Here is a 21093-nt window from a genome sequence, read left to right as displayed (position 1 = left end):
CGACTCAAAAAAGATCGTTTGTCCCATCAGCGTGTTTTACCTGAGGAGTGGAGCACACAGCCGGACATTGTAGGTGGCGTCGCTCCATCTATGTCGGAGGGTATGCTGGAGCCTATCACGGCTGACTCAAGGCTAGGAGCGGGATACATCCTGTTGTGGTCTCCAAGTCAATCACATACTGGACATACTGACAACCATTCACACTCAAATTCAATATACATTTTTTTTGAAATATATGCAATATATTTTGTTTTGTCAACATAATGCATATATTTTGTACATATGCATAGAACTGGGGCACAATTTGAGAACACTTGGTATTTGTAGGAGCTGATTTTTTGTACCTATATTACAAGACTATAATTTAACAAAAAGTATGGATTGTTTATGATTCAAACAATCTGCAACTAAAAAGGCAAAAGGCACAGCTCTACCGGCTTAGCTAGCGCCACAAGGGTGAATAATAAAACAGGTTATTGACTAAAAATAACAGAAACCCACTCAAGAGTCTTGGCAAACTAGAAGCGGGTCATTGCGACGAGCGAGACGATAAAGAAAGACGGCTAAAACAAAAGGAAGAAGCGCTTTAATTGATAAAGATAAAAGCCTAGTGTGCAAAATAACGTCTGAGTGATACATTCTACATCCCACTTAAAGCAACACGCCACCAAAAGGTTTGCACAACCTGGATTGTCAAGCCGAAGAAGTTCCCGCATCGAATGTAGTACAGGGGATTGTGTGTCAGACTGTGGTGCATCATGGGAGTTACAGAGGATGCTAGTTAGTGTTGGAATACATAGTGAAACACACACACACGCGCGCACACACACGATCAATGCTCCACTCATCTGCAAAATGGGACAAGTCATCCTCATGCCTCCAGCTCCAGTCCCAGGCCAAGTTTGTGACCGCCGGCGTTGATATTTTTGCCGTCCACGAGTGCCGACAGGGTGAGTTTCATACCTGCATCGAGAAAAAAAAAATATCTGTGAAATATCACGTTTATAGACGTAAATAGAATGAATTTTCTCTCACCAGGCCGAAGAGTCTGACTGTATCCAATTCCTACCAAGCTGGCGTTGTTCACCTTGGCCTGCGGGACAGTCAATCCATCATTGGAATCTCAGAGAAAGATCGGCATTTTGGAGTTCTGAAAAGTCTACCTGGACTCAGTACCCACGCTATGATGACGCATGGGTGTTTTTTTATGAACTCCAGAGGTTAAATCCATCAGAAATAATGTGTAATATCCAGCAATTTAACAAGTTATCTTTTAGTATACACCTTATAATACAGTGCGCCTTATGTATGGGTGAAATACAGATATAGACCCGATCGTTGAGACTGCGGGCCGCATGTTGACCACACAGTCAGATCAGGAAGATCTGGGTTTGAATCTCCGCTTGAGCATCTCTGTGTTTACATGTTCTCCCCATGCATGAGTGGGTTTTCTACGGGTTAATTGTTAACTGGCAACTCCAAATTGCCCATAGGTATGAATGGTGTGAATGAAATTATGCTTAAAATGTATCATTAGTTGGGAACTGATATTTTCCAGAAACTTAATTGTTAACTGGCAACTCCAAATTGTCGATAGGTATGAATGTGAGTGTGAATGAAATTATGCTTAAAATGTATCATTAGTTGGGAACTGATATTTTCCAGAAACTTAATCATTAACTGGCGACTCCAAATTGCCCATAGGTATGAATGGTGTGAATGAAATTATGCTTAAAATGTATCATTAGTTGGGAACTGATATTTTCCAGAAACTTAATTGTTAACTGGCGACTCCAAATTGCCCATAGGTATGAATGGTGTGAATGAAATGATGCTTAAAATGTATCATTAGTTGGGAACTGATATTTTCCAGAAACTTAATTAACTGGCAACTCCAAATTGTCCATAGGTATAAATGTGAGTGTGAATGAAATTATGCTTAAAATGTATCATTAGTTGGGAACTGATATTTTCCAGAAACTTACTCCAAAGGAGTAATCTCATAACTTTTAATTGTTGATATTAATACGTGTAATGATGAAGCGGGCACTCACTGATATGGAGGCACTGGAGTCTAACTGGTATTTGGCTGCGATTCCAAAGCGCGTGCCGTTGCTGCCTGCCGCCCACGCGAGATTGACGGCCGTCTCCAGCTGGTCGTTCACCTTCTGGTAAATGGAACCCCCGAATTCGCAGCCGTTGTTTCTGCAACCAAGAGTCACGATGGTGTTATTATTATGAGCGGTGGTGGCGTCTTCCTGTGAAGCGTGATGCACGTGACGTACACGTTGGTGTGCAGCTGGAAGTCGCCCGTCTTGTAGCCGACGGCGAAGTTGCTCTGCATCATCTTGGACTTGGCCGTGTCGAAGCTCATCTGGTAGCCGGCCAGCCAGCCCTCGTAGCCGGCAACTGCCGCGCCGTGGATGGTGGGGCCGGCGAAATCCAAGTCCACTTCACCACCGGCATGAAGGTACTCCCGTTTGTACGCCGTCTTGATTTTGCCACTCTTCTTGCTGTGCAAATAAAAATGATTACACTAAAAGCTCGTATTTCAATGACCTCGGACACGTTCTACATTTTTTTTTAGTACATACCCAGTATTTGGTGAGAATGTGGTTTCAAAATTCAGTTTGAGTCCCTTTGTGATCTAAATAAGCACATCACCGTGTCACTTTGTACCCAAACATGATGGAGAACTATTCGCAGTAGTAACTAAACGTACCTTATCCTCGATGCACACTTCTGTCCCGAGCGTGTTCTCCGTGGTCCACTTCTCCGTGAAGGTCAGCCCATACTCGGCCCACTTGTACTTGGTCTCCAGGGTTCCGGTCACCTTGGTGGTGTCCACATTGGACGAGCCCGATGTTTTGAACTCCTAAAATGATGGTTGTTCAAGCATGGCCACGATACAGTTAGCACTTCAATAATTTACTATGATTACCACAATATATACCACCCGCAGAAGGAAATGGTATCTGTAAAACTGACAGCATTAAAGTGGCGAGAAAAAGTGTTGTATCCAGTAAATTAGAAAGAAGGGTTCGGCAGCAGTCCAGAAGTACTCAGGAGCGTTTGTGAGCGTGATCAATCACAGTGGAGTAGGCGTGGTCAGAGGCAAGCCGTGGGTGTAATAAATTAAAACAGAAAATTTAGGAAATGCAAGAAAACACAGCTGGAATAGGCGCAGACTCTGGAAGATCTGGAAAGTTATTGTGTGTAGTTACTCTATAGGAGTACACAACTCAATACAAAATGAGCATAATAGGTTCCATTTAATACATAGTTTTTTAAAGCATATCATATTTATATATATTATATATTTGTAATGACAAAACGTAATAAAATATGATGAAATATTTTATTCAGTTCTTTTTTCATGTAATTAATTAATGCATTTAAAGCAAGGCCACCCTCCTAATAAACACCTTACTCCTGACCCCGTCTGCAGTTGAGTACATAAACATTCTGGCTACATTTGTGCATGATTTTATATTTTTTAAACATTAAAAAACAGCACATATTATGAGCTATAAAGACATAGTGTATATTTAAGTCATATTTACTCACCACTCCACTTGAAGACTTAGTCTTCACGTCAAGCTTCACCAGTCCAAATCCTGCCAGTACAATGAACAGATTTAACAACTTAAATTAAGTTAAAACACAAATAAATAAAAAAAATATATACTCTTAGTTACCATATCCCTTGTTGAAGATATCTTTTGCTGATTTTCCAAGATCTGCATATGATGGAGGAACTGCCATTGTGTCTGCTCACAATACATGTTATTAGTACACTTGTTGGGGGAACAAAATTCCTTCTGTTTGAAAATGTATACTTGTTGCTTATGGAAAAGCATACTGTTAGCGAAAAAATGAACGCTGCTTTATCATTTCAACTAGTACATATACGTGAAAAAAAAACACTTCATTATGTTCTATATGCGTTGCAGGAGGATGAGGGTGTAAGCTAGGGGCGTTTACTAGCTAGCAAGTAGGACGCTACTTTGTCGAACTTATCGCCAACAACGAAAACTAACAAGACACAGTGACGTAGTTTACTCACCAAAAGATGTTTATATCGTTGTTAGTGTTTCTGGAAATCACAAAAGAACATAAATGTTTAAAATAAAAGCAGGGAGCAGGTGCCGGTGTCGGGAATAGGACGATTTGGAGGAGAGGAGACACGGCTGACCTCGGTGATGTAGGACCCCGAAGTATAGTATGTCTACGGCGCGCCTGATTAAAAATGACATGAAAAAAACCATTCTATCCACTAAAGAGTGATTATTTTTAAACAATTACACACTTTTGTTAACAACATGTAATATATCTTCATTTTTGGTATTGCGTTTTGAAAGAACAGCGCAGGTTTCGCTCGAGCAATAAAACAGGCATCTGAAAAGAGCTCAAAATTGTCATGGCAACGTGCTTTTTCTCTTAAACTTTATTGACATCCACATTAATTCAACAGGTTCGTCGTGTTTTATCAAGTGTTTCTATTAGTCAACTAACATCAGTATACTGCACATTAATTAGGCACAAATAAAAAAAAAATCAACAAGTTCCTTTTATTTTATTCCACAATATAAATGGCTCAATGAGGCATGAAAAGTAACATGGTTCTGTCGGGGCTTAATGGTTTCATTAAGTTTTACTTAGTTACATTTTTTTTGCCGACTACTGCAGGAGGCAACTTTCACTCTGAGGCCAACAAATCATCATAACACTTAAAAATAAAAAAAAACAGGTAGTGCGTCCTTTTGAGCAACTGTAAACATATTTTAGTGTGCATGTTGCTGCTTCAAGTACAAAAATACCACAAAAAAATGAAATAAGTTAACATCAAGAAACACAAAAAACTTACTACAGTATAACTACAAAATAATGTGCTGTCATTAATGCTGTGGAAAGTTCATTGATGTTGGTAGAAAAGTCATTTTTATCATCAAATGTGGGACATTTCTATGTGTAATTGGCAAACTGAATCATATTTAAGACAAAGGGAGAAGAATTTCATTAATTTTTTGGCAGATTTCTTACTCTCTATAAATCCTGCAAGGAAAAAAGGCGATTAGGGCGATTTAAAATGTGCATTTTTTCCCCTCCATCAGGCCTTGCTGCTGATCAAGTGATCAAATTGATGCATCTTACTTGCTACCCGATCAGCATCCTCATGAAGGCGGGCCGGGTGAAGGGCCAGCAGTACTCGTTGGGCACGGGCCCGTTGACGTTGCACTCGAAGAATGAGAACATTGGGAACCAGATGCGGGCGCGGCGACTTTGCTGGTAGGCGCGCGTGTTGGCCAGCGTGTGGTAGTACAGGAAGAGTCTGGTGGTGATGTAGAAGGCGATGAAGACGTCGATGGAGTAGTGCTCGTGCGCCGCCAGGATGAAGAAGATGCCAAAAAGGTTGAGCACCCACGACAGCGTGTGGATGAAGTTCCAGCTCCGTGGCGTGTCTGCATTTGAAAAAGAATACATACAATATCATGTGTACTACCAAAGAATACTAAGAGACGACAAAGGATGCTTGTTTCCCATTTAAATTACACAGGAAGGCCAGCACTGTTAGTCCAGTGAACGGCACGTCTATCACGTCTCCGGGCATTGGGCAACCAGTGACATAACCAGGCTTTTGGACTCTTCCCAACCCACAATAAGAAACCTGCATAAAACGTCACAACACAACAGGCTCTGTTGACGCTACAGTTGCAACACCTGTGGGACCGGTTTCACCGTGCCGGTGTTACAGAACGGGAAACACCCGCATCAGAAGCCCCACTGTGCGTTGACCCGGTATACTCTGTTGTGTTTGGCAGGTGCCCTTTTCTTTTCTTACGTTTATTGTTTTGAAGTTATTGACTGAAATTAACATTTTAAATGATGCATTTTTTATTATCATGCTTATAAAAACATGAATTATAACATAATTTTTTTTTAAATAATGGCATTAGTGTAGATTGTCAGTAAAAATGTCATGGCAACACACCTAGCTATTACTTATATATACTAATACTTATATATACTTATCTATACACTAGAATGATTTGAAGTGGTGGTTCATGTACTGCTATTTTGACTTGGTATTGGATTAATACCAAAATTTGCAGTATTGCCTAATGTCCCCTTCTGCCAATGGTCTCCCCGTTCAAGTTTGATGCTCGACATTTTTTTTTTAAATTGTAAAAAAAAAAAAAAAAACATGCAATTTGCTACTCACACTCCGTGACAAAAAAGTTGAGCATGGTGAGGACGACGGTGTGTCCGCTGAACATGTAGTCGCCGCACGTGTGGACGCCCGTCAGCGTCATCCCGAAGCCGCTCCAGATGGCCACGGCGCGTTGCAGCTTGGCCCACATGTCGCCATAAATCTGCACCAGAAGAAGAGGAAAATGATGACATTGTTATGTTTGTGGGGCGGCACGGCGGTCTAGTGGTTAGCGCACAGACCTCACAGCTAGGAGACCAGGGTTCAATTCCCACCCTCAGCCATCTCTGTGTGGAGTTTGCATGTTCTCCCCGTGCATGCGTGGGTTTTCTCCGGGTACTCCGGTTTCCTCCCACATTCCAAAAACATGCTAGGTTAATTAGCGACTCCAAATTGTCCATAGGTATGAATGTGAGTGTGAATGGTTGTTTGTCTATATGTGCCCTGTGATTGGCTGGCCACCAGTCCAGGGTGTACCCCGCCTCTCGCCCGAAGACAGCTGGGATAGGCTCCAGCACCCCCGCGACCCTCGTGAGGAAAAAGCGGTAGAAAATGAATGAATGAATGTTATGTTTGTTCTACTTTTCTGACCTATAAATGTCGTTAGAATGTTTTTATATTTTTCAGATCATTTGGAAATTAGCCCTGAAAGAAGTTTTTTTCTAAGAACGGCTCTCTGTGATGTCACAGTTAGCCAGACTTCCTTATATGGGCGTGCCCGGTACAAGCTGTATGAGCTGAGTGAGACCAATCACTGCAGAGTGGGTGTGCCCTGAAGGGGGCCGTGGGTGGAACAAATTAAAACAAACCGTTTTGGCGGGAAGCACAAATTCAAGAAAACAACTGGAATAGGTGCAGATTCTGGAAGATCTAGAAAGCTTTCTGTACGGGTTATTGTGTGTAGCTGCTCTATAGGAGTCAATAAAAGGGTAAAAATGAGCAGATTATGAGGCTGCACGTTGGTCGAGTGGTTAGCGTGCCGGCCCCGCAGCTTGGAGACCCGAGTTCGAGTCCACTCTCGGCCATCTCTGTGTGATGTTTGCATGTTCTCACCGTGCATGCATGTTTTTTTTTTTTTTTTTTTTTTTTTCAAAAACATACATGCTAGGTTAATTAGCACCATAGGTATGAATGTGAGTGTGAATGGTTGTTTGTCTATATGTGCCCTGTGATTGGCTGGAAGTTACCTTTCCGGAACACTGCAGGTGTTGCCCGGGAACAGAAAGGGAGGTGACAAACATGGTGATGCATCGCAACATGAACACGGTGCCCATGAGGCTGCACATGCGGCGTAGAAGAATGGACCTAAAAACACAAGAAACGGTGTTCAAAACCGCTCCATGAATTTTCCCAGCATGCTCGTGTAAGCGCTAAGTGTTACCTATGTTTGTGCAGGAGGAGAACCAGCAGCCAGATGTTGCACAGGATCACACCGCATGCTTCAGCCATGGCGAAGGCCCACGGGATTCGAGGCACACTATGCAAAAAAAATGGCGAGGTCATCATTTTGTAAGACAGGCTCATATTAATTAGCAAGCGGTGGTATCACCTGTCCAGGAAGATATCCGGTAATGGCGGGTACGTGCGCATGTCAGGGACCCTCTCGTGCACGATGACCATAACGAAAGAGGTGAATCCAAATACAAAAACCACATAAACGGAGCTGAGTACCGTTTTCCAGTACTCAGGATCCAACCTCCTCGCCTGCTGCTTGTACTTCCCGTTGGTGTACTGCTGGTACTCCTCGCCGACCGGCGCCATGTCCGTACTGTCGCAGTCCCTCCTGGGTTCGCCGTTGCACAACCAGTCCGAGTTCCCCCCTGCGCCCGTCGGGGAGTGTCCGTCAAAGGGGAGACCCAGCTCCTCCAGCAGGTCCAGGTTCTTCTTCTGGAGTTTACGAATTGACACCATGAGGCGTTTAATGTCGCCGAGCACTTTGAGCTCCAGAGGTGGGGAGCGGAGGTCGTATTCGCTGAGGGCGAGCAAGCTGGTGCCGTCCAAGCGGTGTTTGTAGCACAGCAGGTCCACGTAGTCGCAGAAGCCCTCCTCCTTCAGCCATTTTGCCACGTGTTTGGGGGTCCAAAGGCGGACGCTCGGATGGCTCATTTCCTTCGTTGCTCCCAAAGCTGAGGGACAAAAACAACATGGATGACACATTCACACTCATGCTAACATTGCTAATGTATTATTTACTTTTACGCCACTTTGCATTGACCATTTATTTTGAACTGAAGACGTGGGGTGGAAAATGTGTTATCAAAATTATTATGGAAATTTATATTTTTCATTATACTATATATATATATATATTTTTTTTACAATAAAATTAAAAAATAATTTTAAAAAATCTATGGTGCTCAATGCACTCATATTGTGCACGCTATTATTAACCATAAATTACTGAAAATTAATTCCTTTATAAAGCAAATATTACATGAATGCACATCAATACAGTTAATTGTTCCTTAGCGTTTGTGACTAATGTGTCACACGTATATGGCTTCTGTGGTTTCGGGTTCAAACCCCCCCTTGGGCATTTACACCTGTTTTAAAAGACAAATATGGGCACCATGTGTTATCAAAATTATTATGGAAATTTATATTTTTCATTATACTATATATATATATATATATATTTTTTTTTTTACAATAAAATTAAAAAATAATTTTAAAAAATCTATGGTGCTCAATGCACTCATATTGGGCACGCTATTATTAACCATAAATTACTGAAAATTAATTCCTTTATAAAGCAAATATTACATGAATGCACATCAATACAGTTAATTGTTCCTTAGCGTTTGTGACTAATGTGTCACACGTATATGGCTTCTGTGGTTTCGGGTTCAAACCCCCCCTTGGGCATTTACACCTGTTTTAAAAGACAAATATGGGCACCATGTGTTATCAAAATTATTATGGAAATTTATATTTTTCATTATACTATATATATATATTTTTTTTTTTACAATAAAATTAAAAAATAATTTTAAAAAATCTATGGTGCTCAATGCACTCATATTGGGCACGCTATTATTAACCATAAATTACTGAAAATTAATTCCTTTATAAAGCAAATATTACATGAATGCACATCAATACAGTTAATTGTTACTTAGCGTTTGTGACTAATGTGTCACACGTATATGGCTTCTGTGGTTTCGGGTTCAAACCCCCCCTTGGGCAATTACACCTGTTTTTAAATACAAATATATGTACAATATTAATAGCGTGATTATGATTTGACGGACTGCCAAAGAAATAATCATTAAACTAAAGCGCCACCTCCTCAGTCAACAACCAGCTAGCATCCGGAGGCTAATCACTAGGTTGCTAAGCTAACAACGTTAGCTTCCCTTCGAGGCTCACTCACCCGAGTTGAGAGGTCGATGAAAGAAAGCGACGCCGCCGTAACGTAGAGGCTCCGAGGAAGCTAACTGTAAGGTATCTCGCAAACATGTGAGCAATTCATAACGGCAGGAATAATAATAATAATAATAATTGTAACGCTGCTGCCAATCATGTCACCCTGGTTAGCATCCCGTTGTGATGGCACAAGGAGAGGTAAATGGCTTAGAGAGCTTTACAGCGACACCCCGTGGAAGAAAAAGGAACTACAGTGTGGTGTGATAATATTGTTATGCCGTATGACTTTATTCCCATAATATTACGCGTTACTCCTCATAACATTAAGACGTGGTTGTCATTATACTATGAGGTATTTTTGTCATAATATTACGATTTTATCTGGGTGGTGTTACAGATTTCGCACTGAGAATTATATTTATGGTAGTTTTGTTAAATAACTTCATCATGAATATTATAATATTTCTTATATTACGCTGACAATTTTTTTTTCGGATTTTATCCCAATAAACTATGATTTTTTTTCTCATATTAGTAGTTTATTCTTATAAAATCAGAGCTTCATTCTGACAAAAAACATTTTTTCATAATATTGTACATTTGTCATACAAATATTTATAGTTTTGTCATATTACTACTTTATTCTCATAATGTTATGATTTACAATTTTTCTCATCATTTTTCTTTCATATTATGACCTTTTTTCCACTCATAAGTATGACTTTCTTTCCATAATATTAGTACTTTATTTTTGTGAAATATTTGGTAATTTTCCAAATCCTACCCTGTTAATTTTCATGAATAATTAATATTTTTTTCTCATATTAGTAGTTTATTCTTAGAAAATCAGAGCTTTATTCTGACAAAATTCTTCTTTTTTTGTCATAATATTGTACATTTATTGTTATACAAATACACTGTTATTACTTGACTGTTCATATAATTATAGTTTTGTAATATTACTACTTTATTCTCATAATATTATGATTTACAATTTTTCTTTCATATTATGATCTTTTTTTCCCCTCATAAATACGACTTTCTTTCCATAATATTTGTACTTTAATGTTGTGAAATATTTGGTAATTTTCCAAATCCTACCCTGCTAATTTTCATGAATAATTAATAAATTTTTTCTCATATTAGTAGTTTATTCTTAAAATAAAATCAGAGCTTTATTCTGACAAAATTCTTTTTTTTCCTCAAAATATTGTACATTTATTAGTACTTTGTTATAATATTTATATAATATATTATAATAATATATATATATTAAAAATATATAAATATTTGGTAAAATGACGAGTTAATTTTAATGAATAATTATCACTATTATGACAATTCTTTTCTCATTTTATCCCCATAAATGATTTTTTTTTCATATATTACCACTTCATAAAATCAGAGCTTCTTTCTGACTAAATCATATATTTTTTTAAATATATTAATTTTAATGAATAATTATCACTATTATGACAATTTTTTCTCATTTTAACCCCATAAATGATTATTCTTTTCATATATTACCACTTCATAAAATCAGAGCTTCTTTCTGACTAAATCATATATTTTTTTAAAATATATTTTATACTTTTATTGCATAAAATTGTAACTTTTTTTTCCACATTATAGCTCACTTTATCCCCATAATTGTTTATTTTCTCTATTTTTGGTCAATATTACAGCTTAATTTCTGTTAAAAAAAAAATCTGATTTTTTCTTGTAATATTCCAAGTTTATTGTGGTATATTTGGAAGTAAAGCGGTAGAGAATATGGGTCATCGGTGATTAATTTTGGACGCAGCTGTTATTGTCAGTCAACATGAGCAACCATTGAAGACCCGTTAAAAGATGGAGAGCGTGAAAGACCTGCAGAACGTTCTATTTGGAGGCAAACGCTTCGCCAATCACGTGGATGAAGTTTGGCCCGGCCTGTTCCTTGGTGACATGTACGTACGACTCCACCATCACGACTTCTTTAATAGACGCGCTTCCACGCTACGCAGGTCGGCAGCCAACGATCGCTACATTGTGTGGAAGCTGGGAATCACGCACGTGGTGAACGCAGCGCACGGCAGAGCGTACAGTCGGGGCAGCCGACGCTTCTACGGAGACGGCGTGGATTATTACGGCATACCCGCGGAGGACTCGGTCACCTTTGACCTCTCGGCGTATTTCTACCCGTGTGCAGAGTACATCCACAACGCTCTTGGCACGGCCTGTGGTAAATATGACATGTTAGCTAGCCAGCTAGCAAGACATCAGCTCTGATGTTCATTAAGCTTGTGTTGCTAGGCAGAATAAACCTGTCTATTTTTTTATATATTTTTTTAAAACACATCACTGAAATAAGAATAAATATTTTGACGATTTAAAACACTACCGCTAGTATGCTAATTCTGTCAACAAACTTACAATGTCCGCTCTCATCGGGATGGCTGTATCTTCCAGCACATGACGTGTGCTTCAAAATAATGTCAACAAACCAGCATTTTGTTGAGTCGTGGAGCGCTAGGTATCCACTCTTCCGTCTGAATGACGCTGAGATTAGCGATTAGCAACGCGTCGTGTTAGCCCGCCAGAAAAATATAGTTTTTTCCATGCTAGCTGCTACAATAATAATACCACTGTAGCTTGGTTAATATACCAGTCATGTATGTAAATGGAACACTGTTGGCATTTTTTTGCTACGGCTTTTAGCGTGAAAAAAATGTATTGTATATGTATTGTAAAATAAAAAAATAAATAAAATTAAATAAATAAGTAAAAATAATAATAAATAAAAATAAAAAATATTTTTATTTTGTATTTCCCATGACACTCTTTGTTAGCTAGCTCATATTAACTAATTTTCTTGATCTGTTTTTTGCGGATTCTGAATGATGGGCAAAATTCCCCCGAAAAGTGCAGTTCCCCTTTAAATACTACAATAAACAATAAAAGTATTTTAGTAAATTCGACAACTAATTCCTCGTTCTTTGTTAGTTTGGCTTCTGACGCTTCATCGTAATGCTATGTCTTTATCTTAGCTGGTGTTTTGGTGCACTGTGCCGTGGGGGTGAGCCGCTCCGCATCCCTGGTGCTAGCGTACCTAATGATCTGGCACGGCTACACGCTGCTGGAGGCCATACGGAAGGTCAAAGAACGCCGCTGGATTTTCCCCAATAAAGGATTCCTCAGGCAGCTTTGCCTTTTACAAGTAAAACTACAACAGTCTTAGTCATTACATGTACGTATGTACGTATACTGCATGTACTGTAGTATATGTACAGTATATACGTATTTGAAAGCAATGCCTGTAGTCTGATTGCTTATATAATGTACATTTCATTTCATCTACTCATTATACACTGAATATACACTGGTATGCCTGCACATTTAACAGCATGTCATATATATATATATATATATATATATATATATATATATTGTAGTATAGTATAGTATATTTTGTAATTAGAACTCAATTAAGGTCATAAAAATACTCCTTTTGTTTTTATTATGAAAAGAAAGTTGTGTAATATTATGGAAAATAAATCCGAATTAAAATCAAAAAGGTTTTAATACTGACAAAAAATTCAGTTGTGATAATACATGGAAAGTTTTGAGAAATTAAATATAGAAAAAAAATATAGAAAAAATATAATATATAGAAATTAAATAATGAAATATTAGAAATATTAAACATTAAGATAAATAAATATGTATTTAGCATCAAATATTTGTATAAGAACAGAGGACCTTTTGTTTTTATTGTGAAATTAAATTGAATGTTATGAGAAATATATTATTATTATTATTATTAATATATTATGAGTCATAATTATAAGAAAAAGGTTTTCAAAACACAATTAATACATGGAAAACTACATTTACAAAAATTATAATATTAATATTTATTAATATACTATTATTACTATTATTATATTATTAATACAATAATTCATAATAAGTAATACAATGGTTTGATAATTATTTTATAATAATATTTGTGATAATACCAACAAGGTTTCAATAATATTGATAATAATATTGATATTAATAATAATATGGGAATAATATCAAATATCATAAAAAATGCCAGTTATAATTTCCTTATGGGAAAAAAATACTGGTATTAATTAGAAAATAAGAATACGAATACATAAATAATATGAAAAAAAAACTAAAAAAAACTTTGTGAGGCTCCAAGTCGCCAAGGAAACAGTAACTATTCTACCTAGCGACAATAAATATTAGGACCAATGAAAAAAGAGCATTATTGTGATCGTTTTTTTCAAAGCCGTTTTTTCGCCCCGTGAGTGCAACCTAGTGGGTTAAATAGATGCGGGAAGGGGGCGGCAGGCGAGGGGAGGGGGGTGGGGGGGGTATCCAGTGACAGCAGCGGAGCAAAGCACCTGCTGGGACAAATCATTCCCAGCTGAGAGCGGAAGGGGATCTAATCCATCCACACCGGAGGATTTGGGAGAAAATGTGGGCCCATAAAGGTAACAAGAAAGAATACCTGACGGTGAAGGACCTGCAGAACATCCTGGACTCGTGTAAACTCCACCTGAGTCAGATCGATGAGGTGTGGCCCAATATTTACATCGGCAACGTGTAAGTCCGCCGCTTATTTCAGCTCCATGGCCGATTTCTAAAGCTGTGACCTCTGACCTTCTCCGTCTCTCTGCCAGGACAGTCGCCCAGACCAAGACCGCCTTGGTCCAGTTGGGAATAACTCACGTGTTGAACGCCGCTCACTCCAAGAAAGGCAGCATCGGGAATCAGGGCTTCTACGGGAAGGACTTTGAGTATTGCGGCATTCCGGCAGACGACTCCACGCATTTTGACTTGGATGTTTACTTCCGACCGGCCGCCGATTTTATCCACAGGGGCCTCAAGGCCCCCCAGGGTAGGATCCCTCTCCTATCCTTACGTTCATGCATGTCTATGTCTATATATATATATATTTTTGGGTTTTTTTTTTTCATTTTAGTACCATAAAGCTGAAGTATTAAAGGAAAAAATACATTTGGTAAAAGTCAAAATAAGAGAAAAAAATATTTTGATTTTTGAAAAATTAGGTTGGGGGGGGGGTCATAATTATGGTGAAAAAAATGAAAAATTGTTTTTGCAATATATATATATATAATTTTTTATTGTAAAAATATGGAAAGATCAGCAGGAATTTTACAAGAATAAAGTCATAATATTAAAATAAAAAAAATAAGTTAAAGTTATAATTTTATGAATAGAATAGCATAATATTATTAGTAAAAATATGTCAAGGTCATTTTAGTACCATAAAGCTGAAGTATTAAAGGAAAAAAAACATTTGGTAAAAGTCAAAATAAAAGAAAAATTTTTTTTTTTAATTTTTGGACAAATTAGGTTGGGGGGAGTCATAATTATGGTGAAAAAAATGAAATATTGTTTTTGCAATATATATATATACGTGTATATATATATAAATATTTTATATTGTAAAAATATGGAAAAATCAGCAGGAATTTTACAAGAATAAAGTCATAATATTAAAATAAAAAAATAAGTTAAAGTTATCATTTTATGAATAGAATAGCATAATATTATTAGTAAAAATATCTCAGGGTCATTTTAGTACATAAAGTTGAAGTATTAAAGGAAAAAAGACATTTTTTTAATTTTTTTGGGAAAATTAGGTTGGGGGGGTGGAGTCATAATTATGGTGAAAAAATTAAAATTTTTTTTTTGCAAATAAAAAAACAAAACAAAAAACAGCAGTCATTTTAAAAGAATAAAGTCAAAATATTGAGACAAAAGTCGTATTGTAACGAGAAAGAAAGTTGAAATTTTTGCCAGAGTAAACTCATATGAAGAGAAAATAATTTTTTAAATTGAAATAATACATAAGTTGAAATAATACATAATTTTTTGTATTAATTTTATGAATTTTTTGTTGAAAGTTTATGAAAAACAAAACAAATTAAGTTGTAATTTTTGGAAAATTATTCATTGATACTTCAGATGCATTATAAATGGTATGTATTATTAGTGGGATTTTTTTGTGCCATTTTCATAGTATTTTATGTATTATGTTTCTAAATGTTATATTATAAATGTCGTCTGCTCCTCCTCAGGGAAAGTGCTGGTGCACTGCATCATGGGAATGAGCCGCTCGTCCACCTTGGTGCTGGCCTACCTGATGATCTACCAGCACCTCCCGCTGGAGCAGGCTCTGCACAGGCTGGTGAAGAAGAGGGCCATCTACCCCAACAGGAACTTCCTGGCCCTGCTCCTGGACTTGGACCTGCAGTTGGCCAGGAAGAAGAAGAAGGAGAACAAGTGTCAAATATTATGACGTATATGATACGTATATATATATATATATGTATTAGATAGCTCTTAGACTGTGGGTGGTTTGTCTATATGTGCCCTGTGATTGGCTGGCCACCAGTCCAGGGTGTACCCCGCCTCTAGCCTAAAGTCAGCTGGGATAGGCTCCAGCATACCCCTAGAATGGATGGTCTTAAACTTAGCATGCCTTTCTCTAAATGGACCAAATAAATGTACTGTATATGTTTCTTTATTGCAACATAATATGTCAATAAAAAAATATACTATTTCTACATGAGTACAAATGTGGTCATTACACGTTTTTTGTAGTACCACTAGTATTCTACTTCAATAGACTACTGACTGGGGTGGAAAAGGAACTCCAGATATCGTAGAGCTTGTAATTTCCCCCCCCCCCCCCGCTCCCTGTATGCACACTCTATAATGCTACACAGTCAAGTGCTTACTTACACAGAAATAAACCCACTTAGCATCGCTCAAGCCACACAGCTAGGAGACACGGGTTCGATTCCTGGCGAAAAACACAAGTCAAAAGATGTAAATAAATATTACGGTATAAGGAAATATTTCAAGCAAACCGCTTACAATACACTAACTTTATTAATATAAATTTATTAATAAATATAATTAAATATAAATATAATTAATTTATTAATTTATTAATTTATTAATTTATTAATTTATTAATTTATTAATTTATTAATTTATTAATTTACTGAACTGTCCATTTTTGTGGACTTGATAACTAACCCTAACCTCTAAAATATAGAAAATAAATTTTAAAAACTATTTCCTACAGTCATAATTATTATTATTTTTTTTATTTTTTTTAAGTACACAACATCTGTCCCCTCAGTGTTCCCTCTTGGCTCTGCTAACCTTTAAGGAAGATGACGCTTGAATTATTTTAGGGAGTGCATGAGGGGGGTACTGGAGCACTCATGTTAAAATAGCCAAAAAGGTTGCCGGGTAGATTATGGCGGCTGAGGACGACGACAAACTACATTTGTGTCGCTCGTACATTTGATACCGGAGAAGTTCCAAGCTAAGGCAAGTGTCCTACATGGGATTGTGTGCTTTGAACTGTTAATATCTTCATGAATCATGAATGTACTGTAAAATAAGCCTGAACATGGACGCCAGGAGAAGGAGTCCATTTTAACTGTGGGCACTGTTCCCCCATAGGGGAAGGAGTGGTTATGTGATACACTTTTACATTTCTTCCCCTTTAGGCAAGCTAGAATTGTATATCAATAAAATTTGTACATGTATTATTAGTTCAGGGTGTTTTCTAGAACCATAAACCATCAGAATGTGTTTAGGACAAAGGGTGGTGTTTTTTTTTAAGTGGCCAAGTGTCTCTGTGCTGCCCTTAAGGCAATTTTTTGAATAAATACGTTAATAGGTTTAAATAAACAATGCTAAATATATATATGTGCTAAAAATGATTAGAAGTTGTTTAAACAAGTAATTTATGGTTTATGCAATTTTATATTTAAAAATGTTATCGCTAAAATGTATATCCTGTTTCCGAAGCTGCGCTTCCGGTTTACTTCCGGCTCTCGCCAGAGGGAAAATATCGCTCACGCGAGACTACATGAGGTTATATTAGATGTCATCCAGGCTGAATTATCAGTTGAGAACATTTCTGTTTCAATTCTGTTGAAAACAGAAATGATTAGAAGTTGTTTAAAGACGTAATTCATTGTGTATGTAAATTTATATTTAAAAATGTTATCTCTAGAATATACTTCCGGATTTGATGATGCGCTTCCTGTTTACTTCCGCATCTCGCCAGAGGCAAAAGATCGCTAGAGACTACGAGATTGTATTATATGCCATTCACGTTGAATTATCACATAGGAGTGCCTTTTCACCACACATAAATATAAAATAAATATAAAATATATCTATTGAAAACAGAAATGATTAGAAATTGTTTAAAGACGTAATTCATGGTGTAGGCAAATTTATATAAAAAATGTTATCGCTAAAACGTATTTCCGGTTTCTGATGATGCTTCCGGTTTACTTCCGGATCTCGCCAGAGGCAAAAGATCGCCCGCCAGAGACTACATGAGATTATCTCCCCTTTAAAAACTACAAAAAAACATAACCACATAATTTATATCAGCAAGACGCCTGGCCGCTAACTTTACAGTGACACTAATGTCAGACGAGTAACAGAATAATGGCGATTTAATTTGCTTCCAAGGTCCGAAATAAACTCCATAAAAAGCAAAACAGACTGCGGGTGTGTGATTTGTACGACCTATAACTCATTCGAGGCTCCATTTTGATCAATTAAAAAGTTTTTTTTACATGGTCGGTCATACAGAAAAGCCAAAGTGGAGCATCGGGTCATGCCCGGAAGACTAGGAAGCTTAGCAAACCCCGAGGGGGCACACGGCAGGTACGTGACCCCCCCAGCTTCGGAACTGCAGAGGCTGATGTGGACCAAGAAAGGCAGCGACAACCACCACATGGACGAGGTCCAGCCTAGGATCTACTTGGGAGACATGTAAGATGAATGACTCCAGTACAACTTCAATAATCATCAATAAATACTACATAAATAAATACTACAAACGTAGTCTTCGGTCTTTAGGTACGCGGCCAAAGACAAGAGGAGCCTGCAGGCTCACCGCATCAACCACGTGCTCAACGCCGCCGATGGCAAGTTCAACGTCAACACGGGCGCCTCCTTCTACAGAGACGCCAACATCAACTATCACGGCGTGGAGGCATTCGACATGGTGACCTTTAACCTCAGCCCCTTCTTTTACTCATCAGCTGACTTCATCCGGAGAGCTCTGAGCTCACCAACAGGTGACGGCGGGTTCTCCATGACTAAACTCGGTTCCGTTTGGGTTTTGTTTTGGCTGTGGCTCCTAGTGTCCCCAATAAGGTGCCTAGTGGCTCAAACTGGCTCGTGGTGGCCCGTAACTGCGGCTAAAATTTAGTTTGGCGGCAAAAAAAAATGTTTAAAATCTTTGTCGCGCCAATTCTTTGATGCAAGTGTCCGCAAAGTGGAACCAAGTGTCACAAACAATCCGCCTAAAGGAATCCACTGGAATGTAATGGCGCGAGCCAAGTTGCACCAATCATGCTAGGAGTCCACTGGGCCGGCGCCAGTTGGTGCCAGTTCGCGCCAAAGATTATGCGATCGGCTCGCTGTGGCGCCGAATAACGGCAACATGCTGAGCGAACATCACGCGCTAATCTTTGGCACCAACTGGCACCAACTGGCGCCGGCGCAGTGGACTCCTAGCATTAGCCTTTTCCTTGACGTTGTGAGTCTGTACGAGTAGTCGTTGTGCGACATGACAGTTATAGGATGAGGCCTCTTCCGTCCCGCGCCGGCAGAGTGGGAGGGCGGCGGGGGTGGGCTTCACTGTTGTGTGGCAGGCGCCCACCGTAATCCCCGATAAAAGTGCACAGCCGCCAAGACAGTTCAATTACGCGCTCCTGTGCGCCCTAATCCTCGTGCCCGCCGATAAGGCAGCGAGGATTACCGTGTGTAGAAACATTTGATGCAACACGTCGGGTGGAGGGGGGGGGGGGAGGCTTTCTTGGGGAGTTAGGAGTCCCCTCCTCCTTTCTCCTCGCTGTCGCCGTGACGCGTGTGACTTTTAATCCACAGAAGAAGTCACAAATTAGTCAGTTAGACTAAAGTTGGCTGAAATAATCCCGTTGTAGCGGAGTTGTAAACGAAGACGTGGATGGTGACGGAGGCTGGCTGAGCTGCCGGGTGATCCACAGGAAGTGAGCAGAGAACCACAACAACAAGTATCGGCCATGTTTGGATCGACGTTGTTAACCAAAACACTATAGAACCAATTCCCGTGAGAGATTTGGATTCGGAAAACGCAGTTTGAGTCACCATTTTCTCCTTTGACGCGTCCGAATCTCTTAAATCAGGAAGTAATCAGCTAGCTAACAAGCGCAAACAAAAAATCGAACAAATACATTGTCGAGTGACCCAGTTTGATTAATTAGCTTTGTCGTTTTATGTTATTACTCATGTTATTTATCTACTGCTAATTAAAAATCGGTCTACTTTGTCAATTCGTAAGTTTGTACGTTGTCCTTGACACTCAAATATACCATTTTAGATAATCAAATGCCTTACGTTTCCGTGAACCGGAATGTAGCCTGCTAGCTAACAAAAAAATCGTACAGGGAAATGTAAATTTTTTTCCTACTTTTCTTACAGATGTCATGATGCCGCATAATTAAAATCAGTCTACAGTCCGTGACAATAATAAGTTGTCGGAATAACAAATAAAAAAAATTTGACCTGTGGTTGATCAACGTTGTTAACCAAAACACTATAGAACCAATTCCCGTGAGAGATTTGGATTCGGAAAACGCAGTTTCAGTCACCATTTTCTCCTTCGACTCGTCCAAATCTTCGTACAGCCGTTTCTCTTAAATCAGGAAGTAATCAGCTAGCTAACAAGCGCAAACAAAAATCTAACAAATACAGTGTCGAGTGACCCTGTTTGATTAATTAGCTTTCTCGTTTTACGTTATTACTCATGTTATTTATCTACTGCTAATTAAAAATCGGTCTAATTCGTAAGGTTGTACGTTGTCGTTGACACACAAATACGACATTTTAGATAATCAAATGCCTTACGTTTCCGTGAACCGGAAAGTAGCCTGCTAGCCAACAAAAAAATCGTACAAGGAAATGTAGAATTTTATGTAGAAATGTAGAATTTTTTTCCTACTTTTCTTACAGATGTCATGATGTCGCATAATTAAAATCAGTCTACAGTCCGTGACGATATAAGTTGTCGGAATAACGAATACAAAAATTTGACTTGTGGTTGATCAACTGGCCTCTGGATTATTCCTGACAAGACTAAGACGTTAACTCGTTTGTTTTCTAGGTCGGGTACTGGTCCACTGCGCCATGGGCCTCAGCCGCTCAGCCACACTGGTCGTGGCCTACCTCATGATCCACGAGAAGATGACGCTCCCAGAGGCCATCAAGGCCGTCGGCGCCAACCGAAACATCTCGCCAAACGCCGGCTTCCTGCAGCAGCTGCGAGAGCTCGATGAACAATTGCAGTGCCACCAAGGGGCGGCGAGGCGCGAAGGGTGGACTTAGAGAAGTGATGTTCCTGGCTTGGAAGTAGAATGAAATTAAAGAATCAGGAATGTTCGGACAATGTTTTGATGAGCCATTAT

The 21093-nt window shown here is 38.6% G+C and overlaps 5 protein-coding genes across 8 annotated transcripts; 3 read left to right on the top strand and 2 right to left on the bottom strand.

Annotated features, from left to right (window-relative positions):
- Positions 1–571: 571 nt before the first annotated feature.
- LOC131109873 (voltage-dependent anion-selective channel protein 2-like) lies at positions 572–4217 on the bottom strand. The gene is made up of 9 exons (XM_058062325.1): positions 4067–4217; positions 3699–3770; positions 3568–3617; positions 2723–2875; positions 2595–2647; positions 2286–2513; positions 2055–2205; positions 1036–1093; positions 572–963 (listed from the first exon to the last, which is right to left on the bottom strand). Exons 2-9 carry the CDS (start codon positions 3763–3765, stop codon positions 872–874), a joined length of 852 nt encoding a protein of 283 aa, XP_057918308.1. The 5' UTR covers positions 3766–3770; positions 4067–4217; the 3' UTR covers positions 572–871.
- Positions 4218–4448: 231 nt separating this feature from the next.
- Positions 4449–9770, bottom strand: LOC131109592 (sphingomyelin synthase-related protein 1-like). Of its 2 annotated transcripts, XM_058061756.1 has the most exons (7): positions 9585–9770; positions 7761–8337; positions 7593–7688; positions 7399–7516; positions 6224–6374; positions 5155–5462; positions 4449–5055 (listed from the first exon to the last, which is right to left on the bottom strand). In XM_058061756.1, the coding sequence occupies exons 2-6, from the start codon at positions 8315–8317 to the stop codon at positions 5158–5160; spliced, it is 1227 nt and encodes a 408-aa protein (XP_057917739.1). In that variant the 5' UTR covers positions 8318–8337; positions 9585–9770; the 3' UTR covers positions 4449–5055; positions 5155–5157. The 2 variants fall into 2 exon arrangements, with proteins under 2 accessions (XP_057917739.1, XP_057917738.1); XM_058061755.1 differs by having other exon boundaries at positions 4449–5462.
- Positions 9771–11401: 1631 nt separating this feature from the next.
- Positions 11402–12885, top strand: LOC131109673 (dual specificity protein phosphatase 13-like). 2 transcript variants are annotated; one of them, XM_058061911.1, is made up of 3 exons: positions 11402–11526; positions 11584–11801; positions 12607–12885. In XM_058061911.1, the coding sequence occupies exons 1-3, from the start codon at positions 11429–11431 to the stop codon at positions 12795–12797; spliced, it is 507 nt and encodes a 168-aa protein (XP_057917894.1). In that variant the 5' UTR covers positions 11402–11428; the 3' UTR covers positions 12798–12885. The 2 variants fall into 2 exon arrangements, with proteins under 2 accessions (XP_057917894.1, XP_057917893.1); XM_058061910.1 differs by having other exon boundaries at positions 11418–11801.
- A 1163-nt stretch (positions 12886–14048) lies between these two features.
- LOC131110022 (dual specificity protein phosphatase 13-like) lies at positions 14049–16125 on the top strand. Its single transcript, XM_058062663.1, has 3 exons — positions 14049–14176; positions 14254–14471; positions 15679–16125. Exons 1-3 carry the CDS (start codon positions 14049–14051, stop codon positions 15897–15899), a joined length of 567 nt encoding a protein of 188 aa, XP_057918646.1. The 3' UTR covers positions 15900–16125.
- Positions 16126–16835: 710 nt separating this feature from the next.
- Positions 16836–21093, top strand: LOC131109517 (dual specificity phosphatase 29-like). 2 transcript variants are annotated; one of them, XM_058061638.1, is made up of 4 exons: positions 16836–16945; positions 18233–18415; positions 18503–18723; positions 20793–21093. In XM_058061638.1, the coding sequence occupies exons 2-4, from the start codon at positions 18258–18260 to the stop codon at positions 21011–21013; spliced, it is 600 nt and encodes a 199-aa protein (XP_057917621.1). In that variant the 5' UTR covers positions 16836–16945; positions 18233–18257; the 3' UTR covers positions 21014–21093. The 2 variants fall into 2 exon arrangements, with proteins under 2 accessions (XP_057917621.1, XP_057917622.1); XM_058061639.1 differs by lacking the exon at positions 16836–16945 and adding an exon at positions 17922–18148.

This window comes from Doryrhamphus excisus, chromosome 22 (genome assembly GCF_030265055.1).
Source record: "Doryrhamphus excisus isolate RoL2022-K1 chromosome 22, RoL_Dexc_1.0, whole genome shotgun sequence".
NCBI lineage: Eukaryota > Metazoa > Chordata > Actinopteri > Syngnathiformes > Syngnathidae > Doryrhamphus > Doryrhamphus excisus.
Note: the sequence above shows the minus strand (reverse complement) of the source record. Positions and strands in the feature narration are given on the sequence as shown.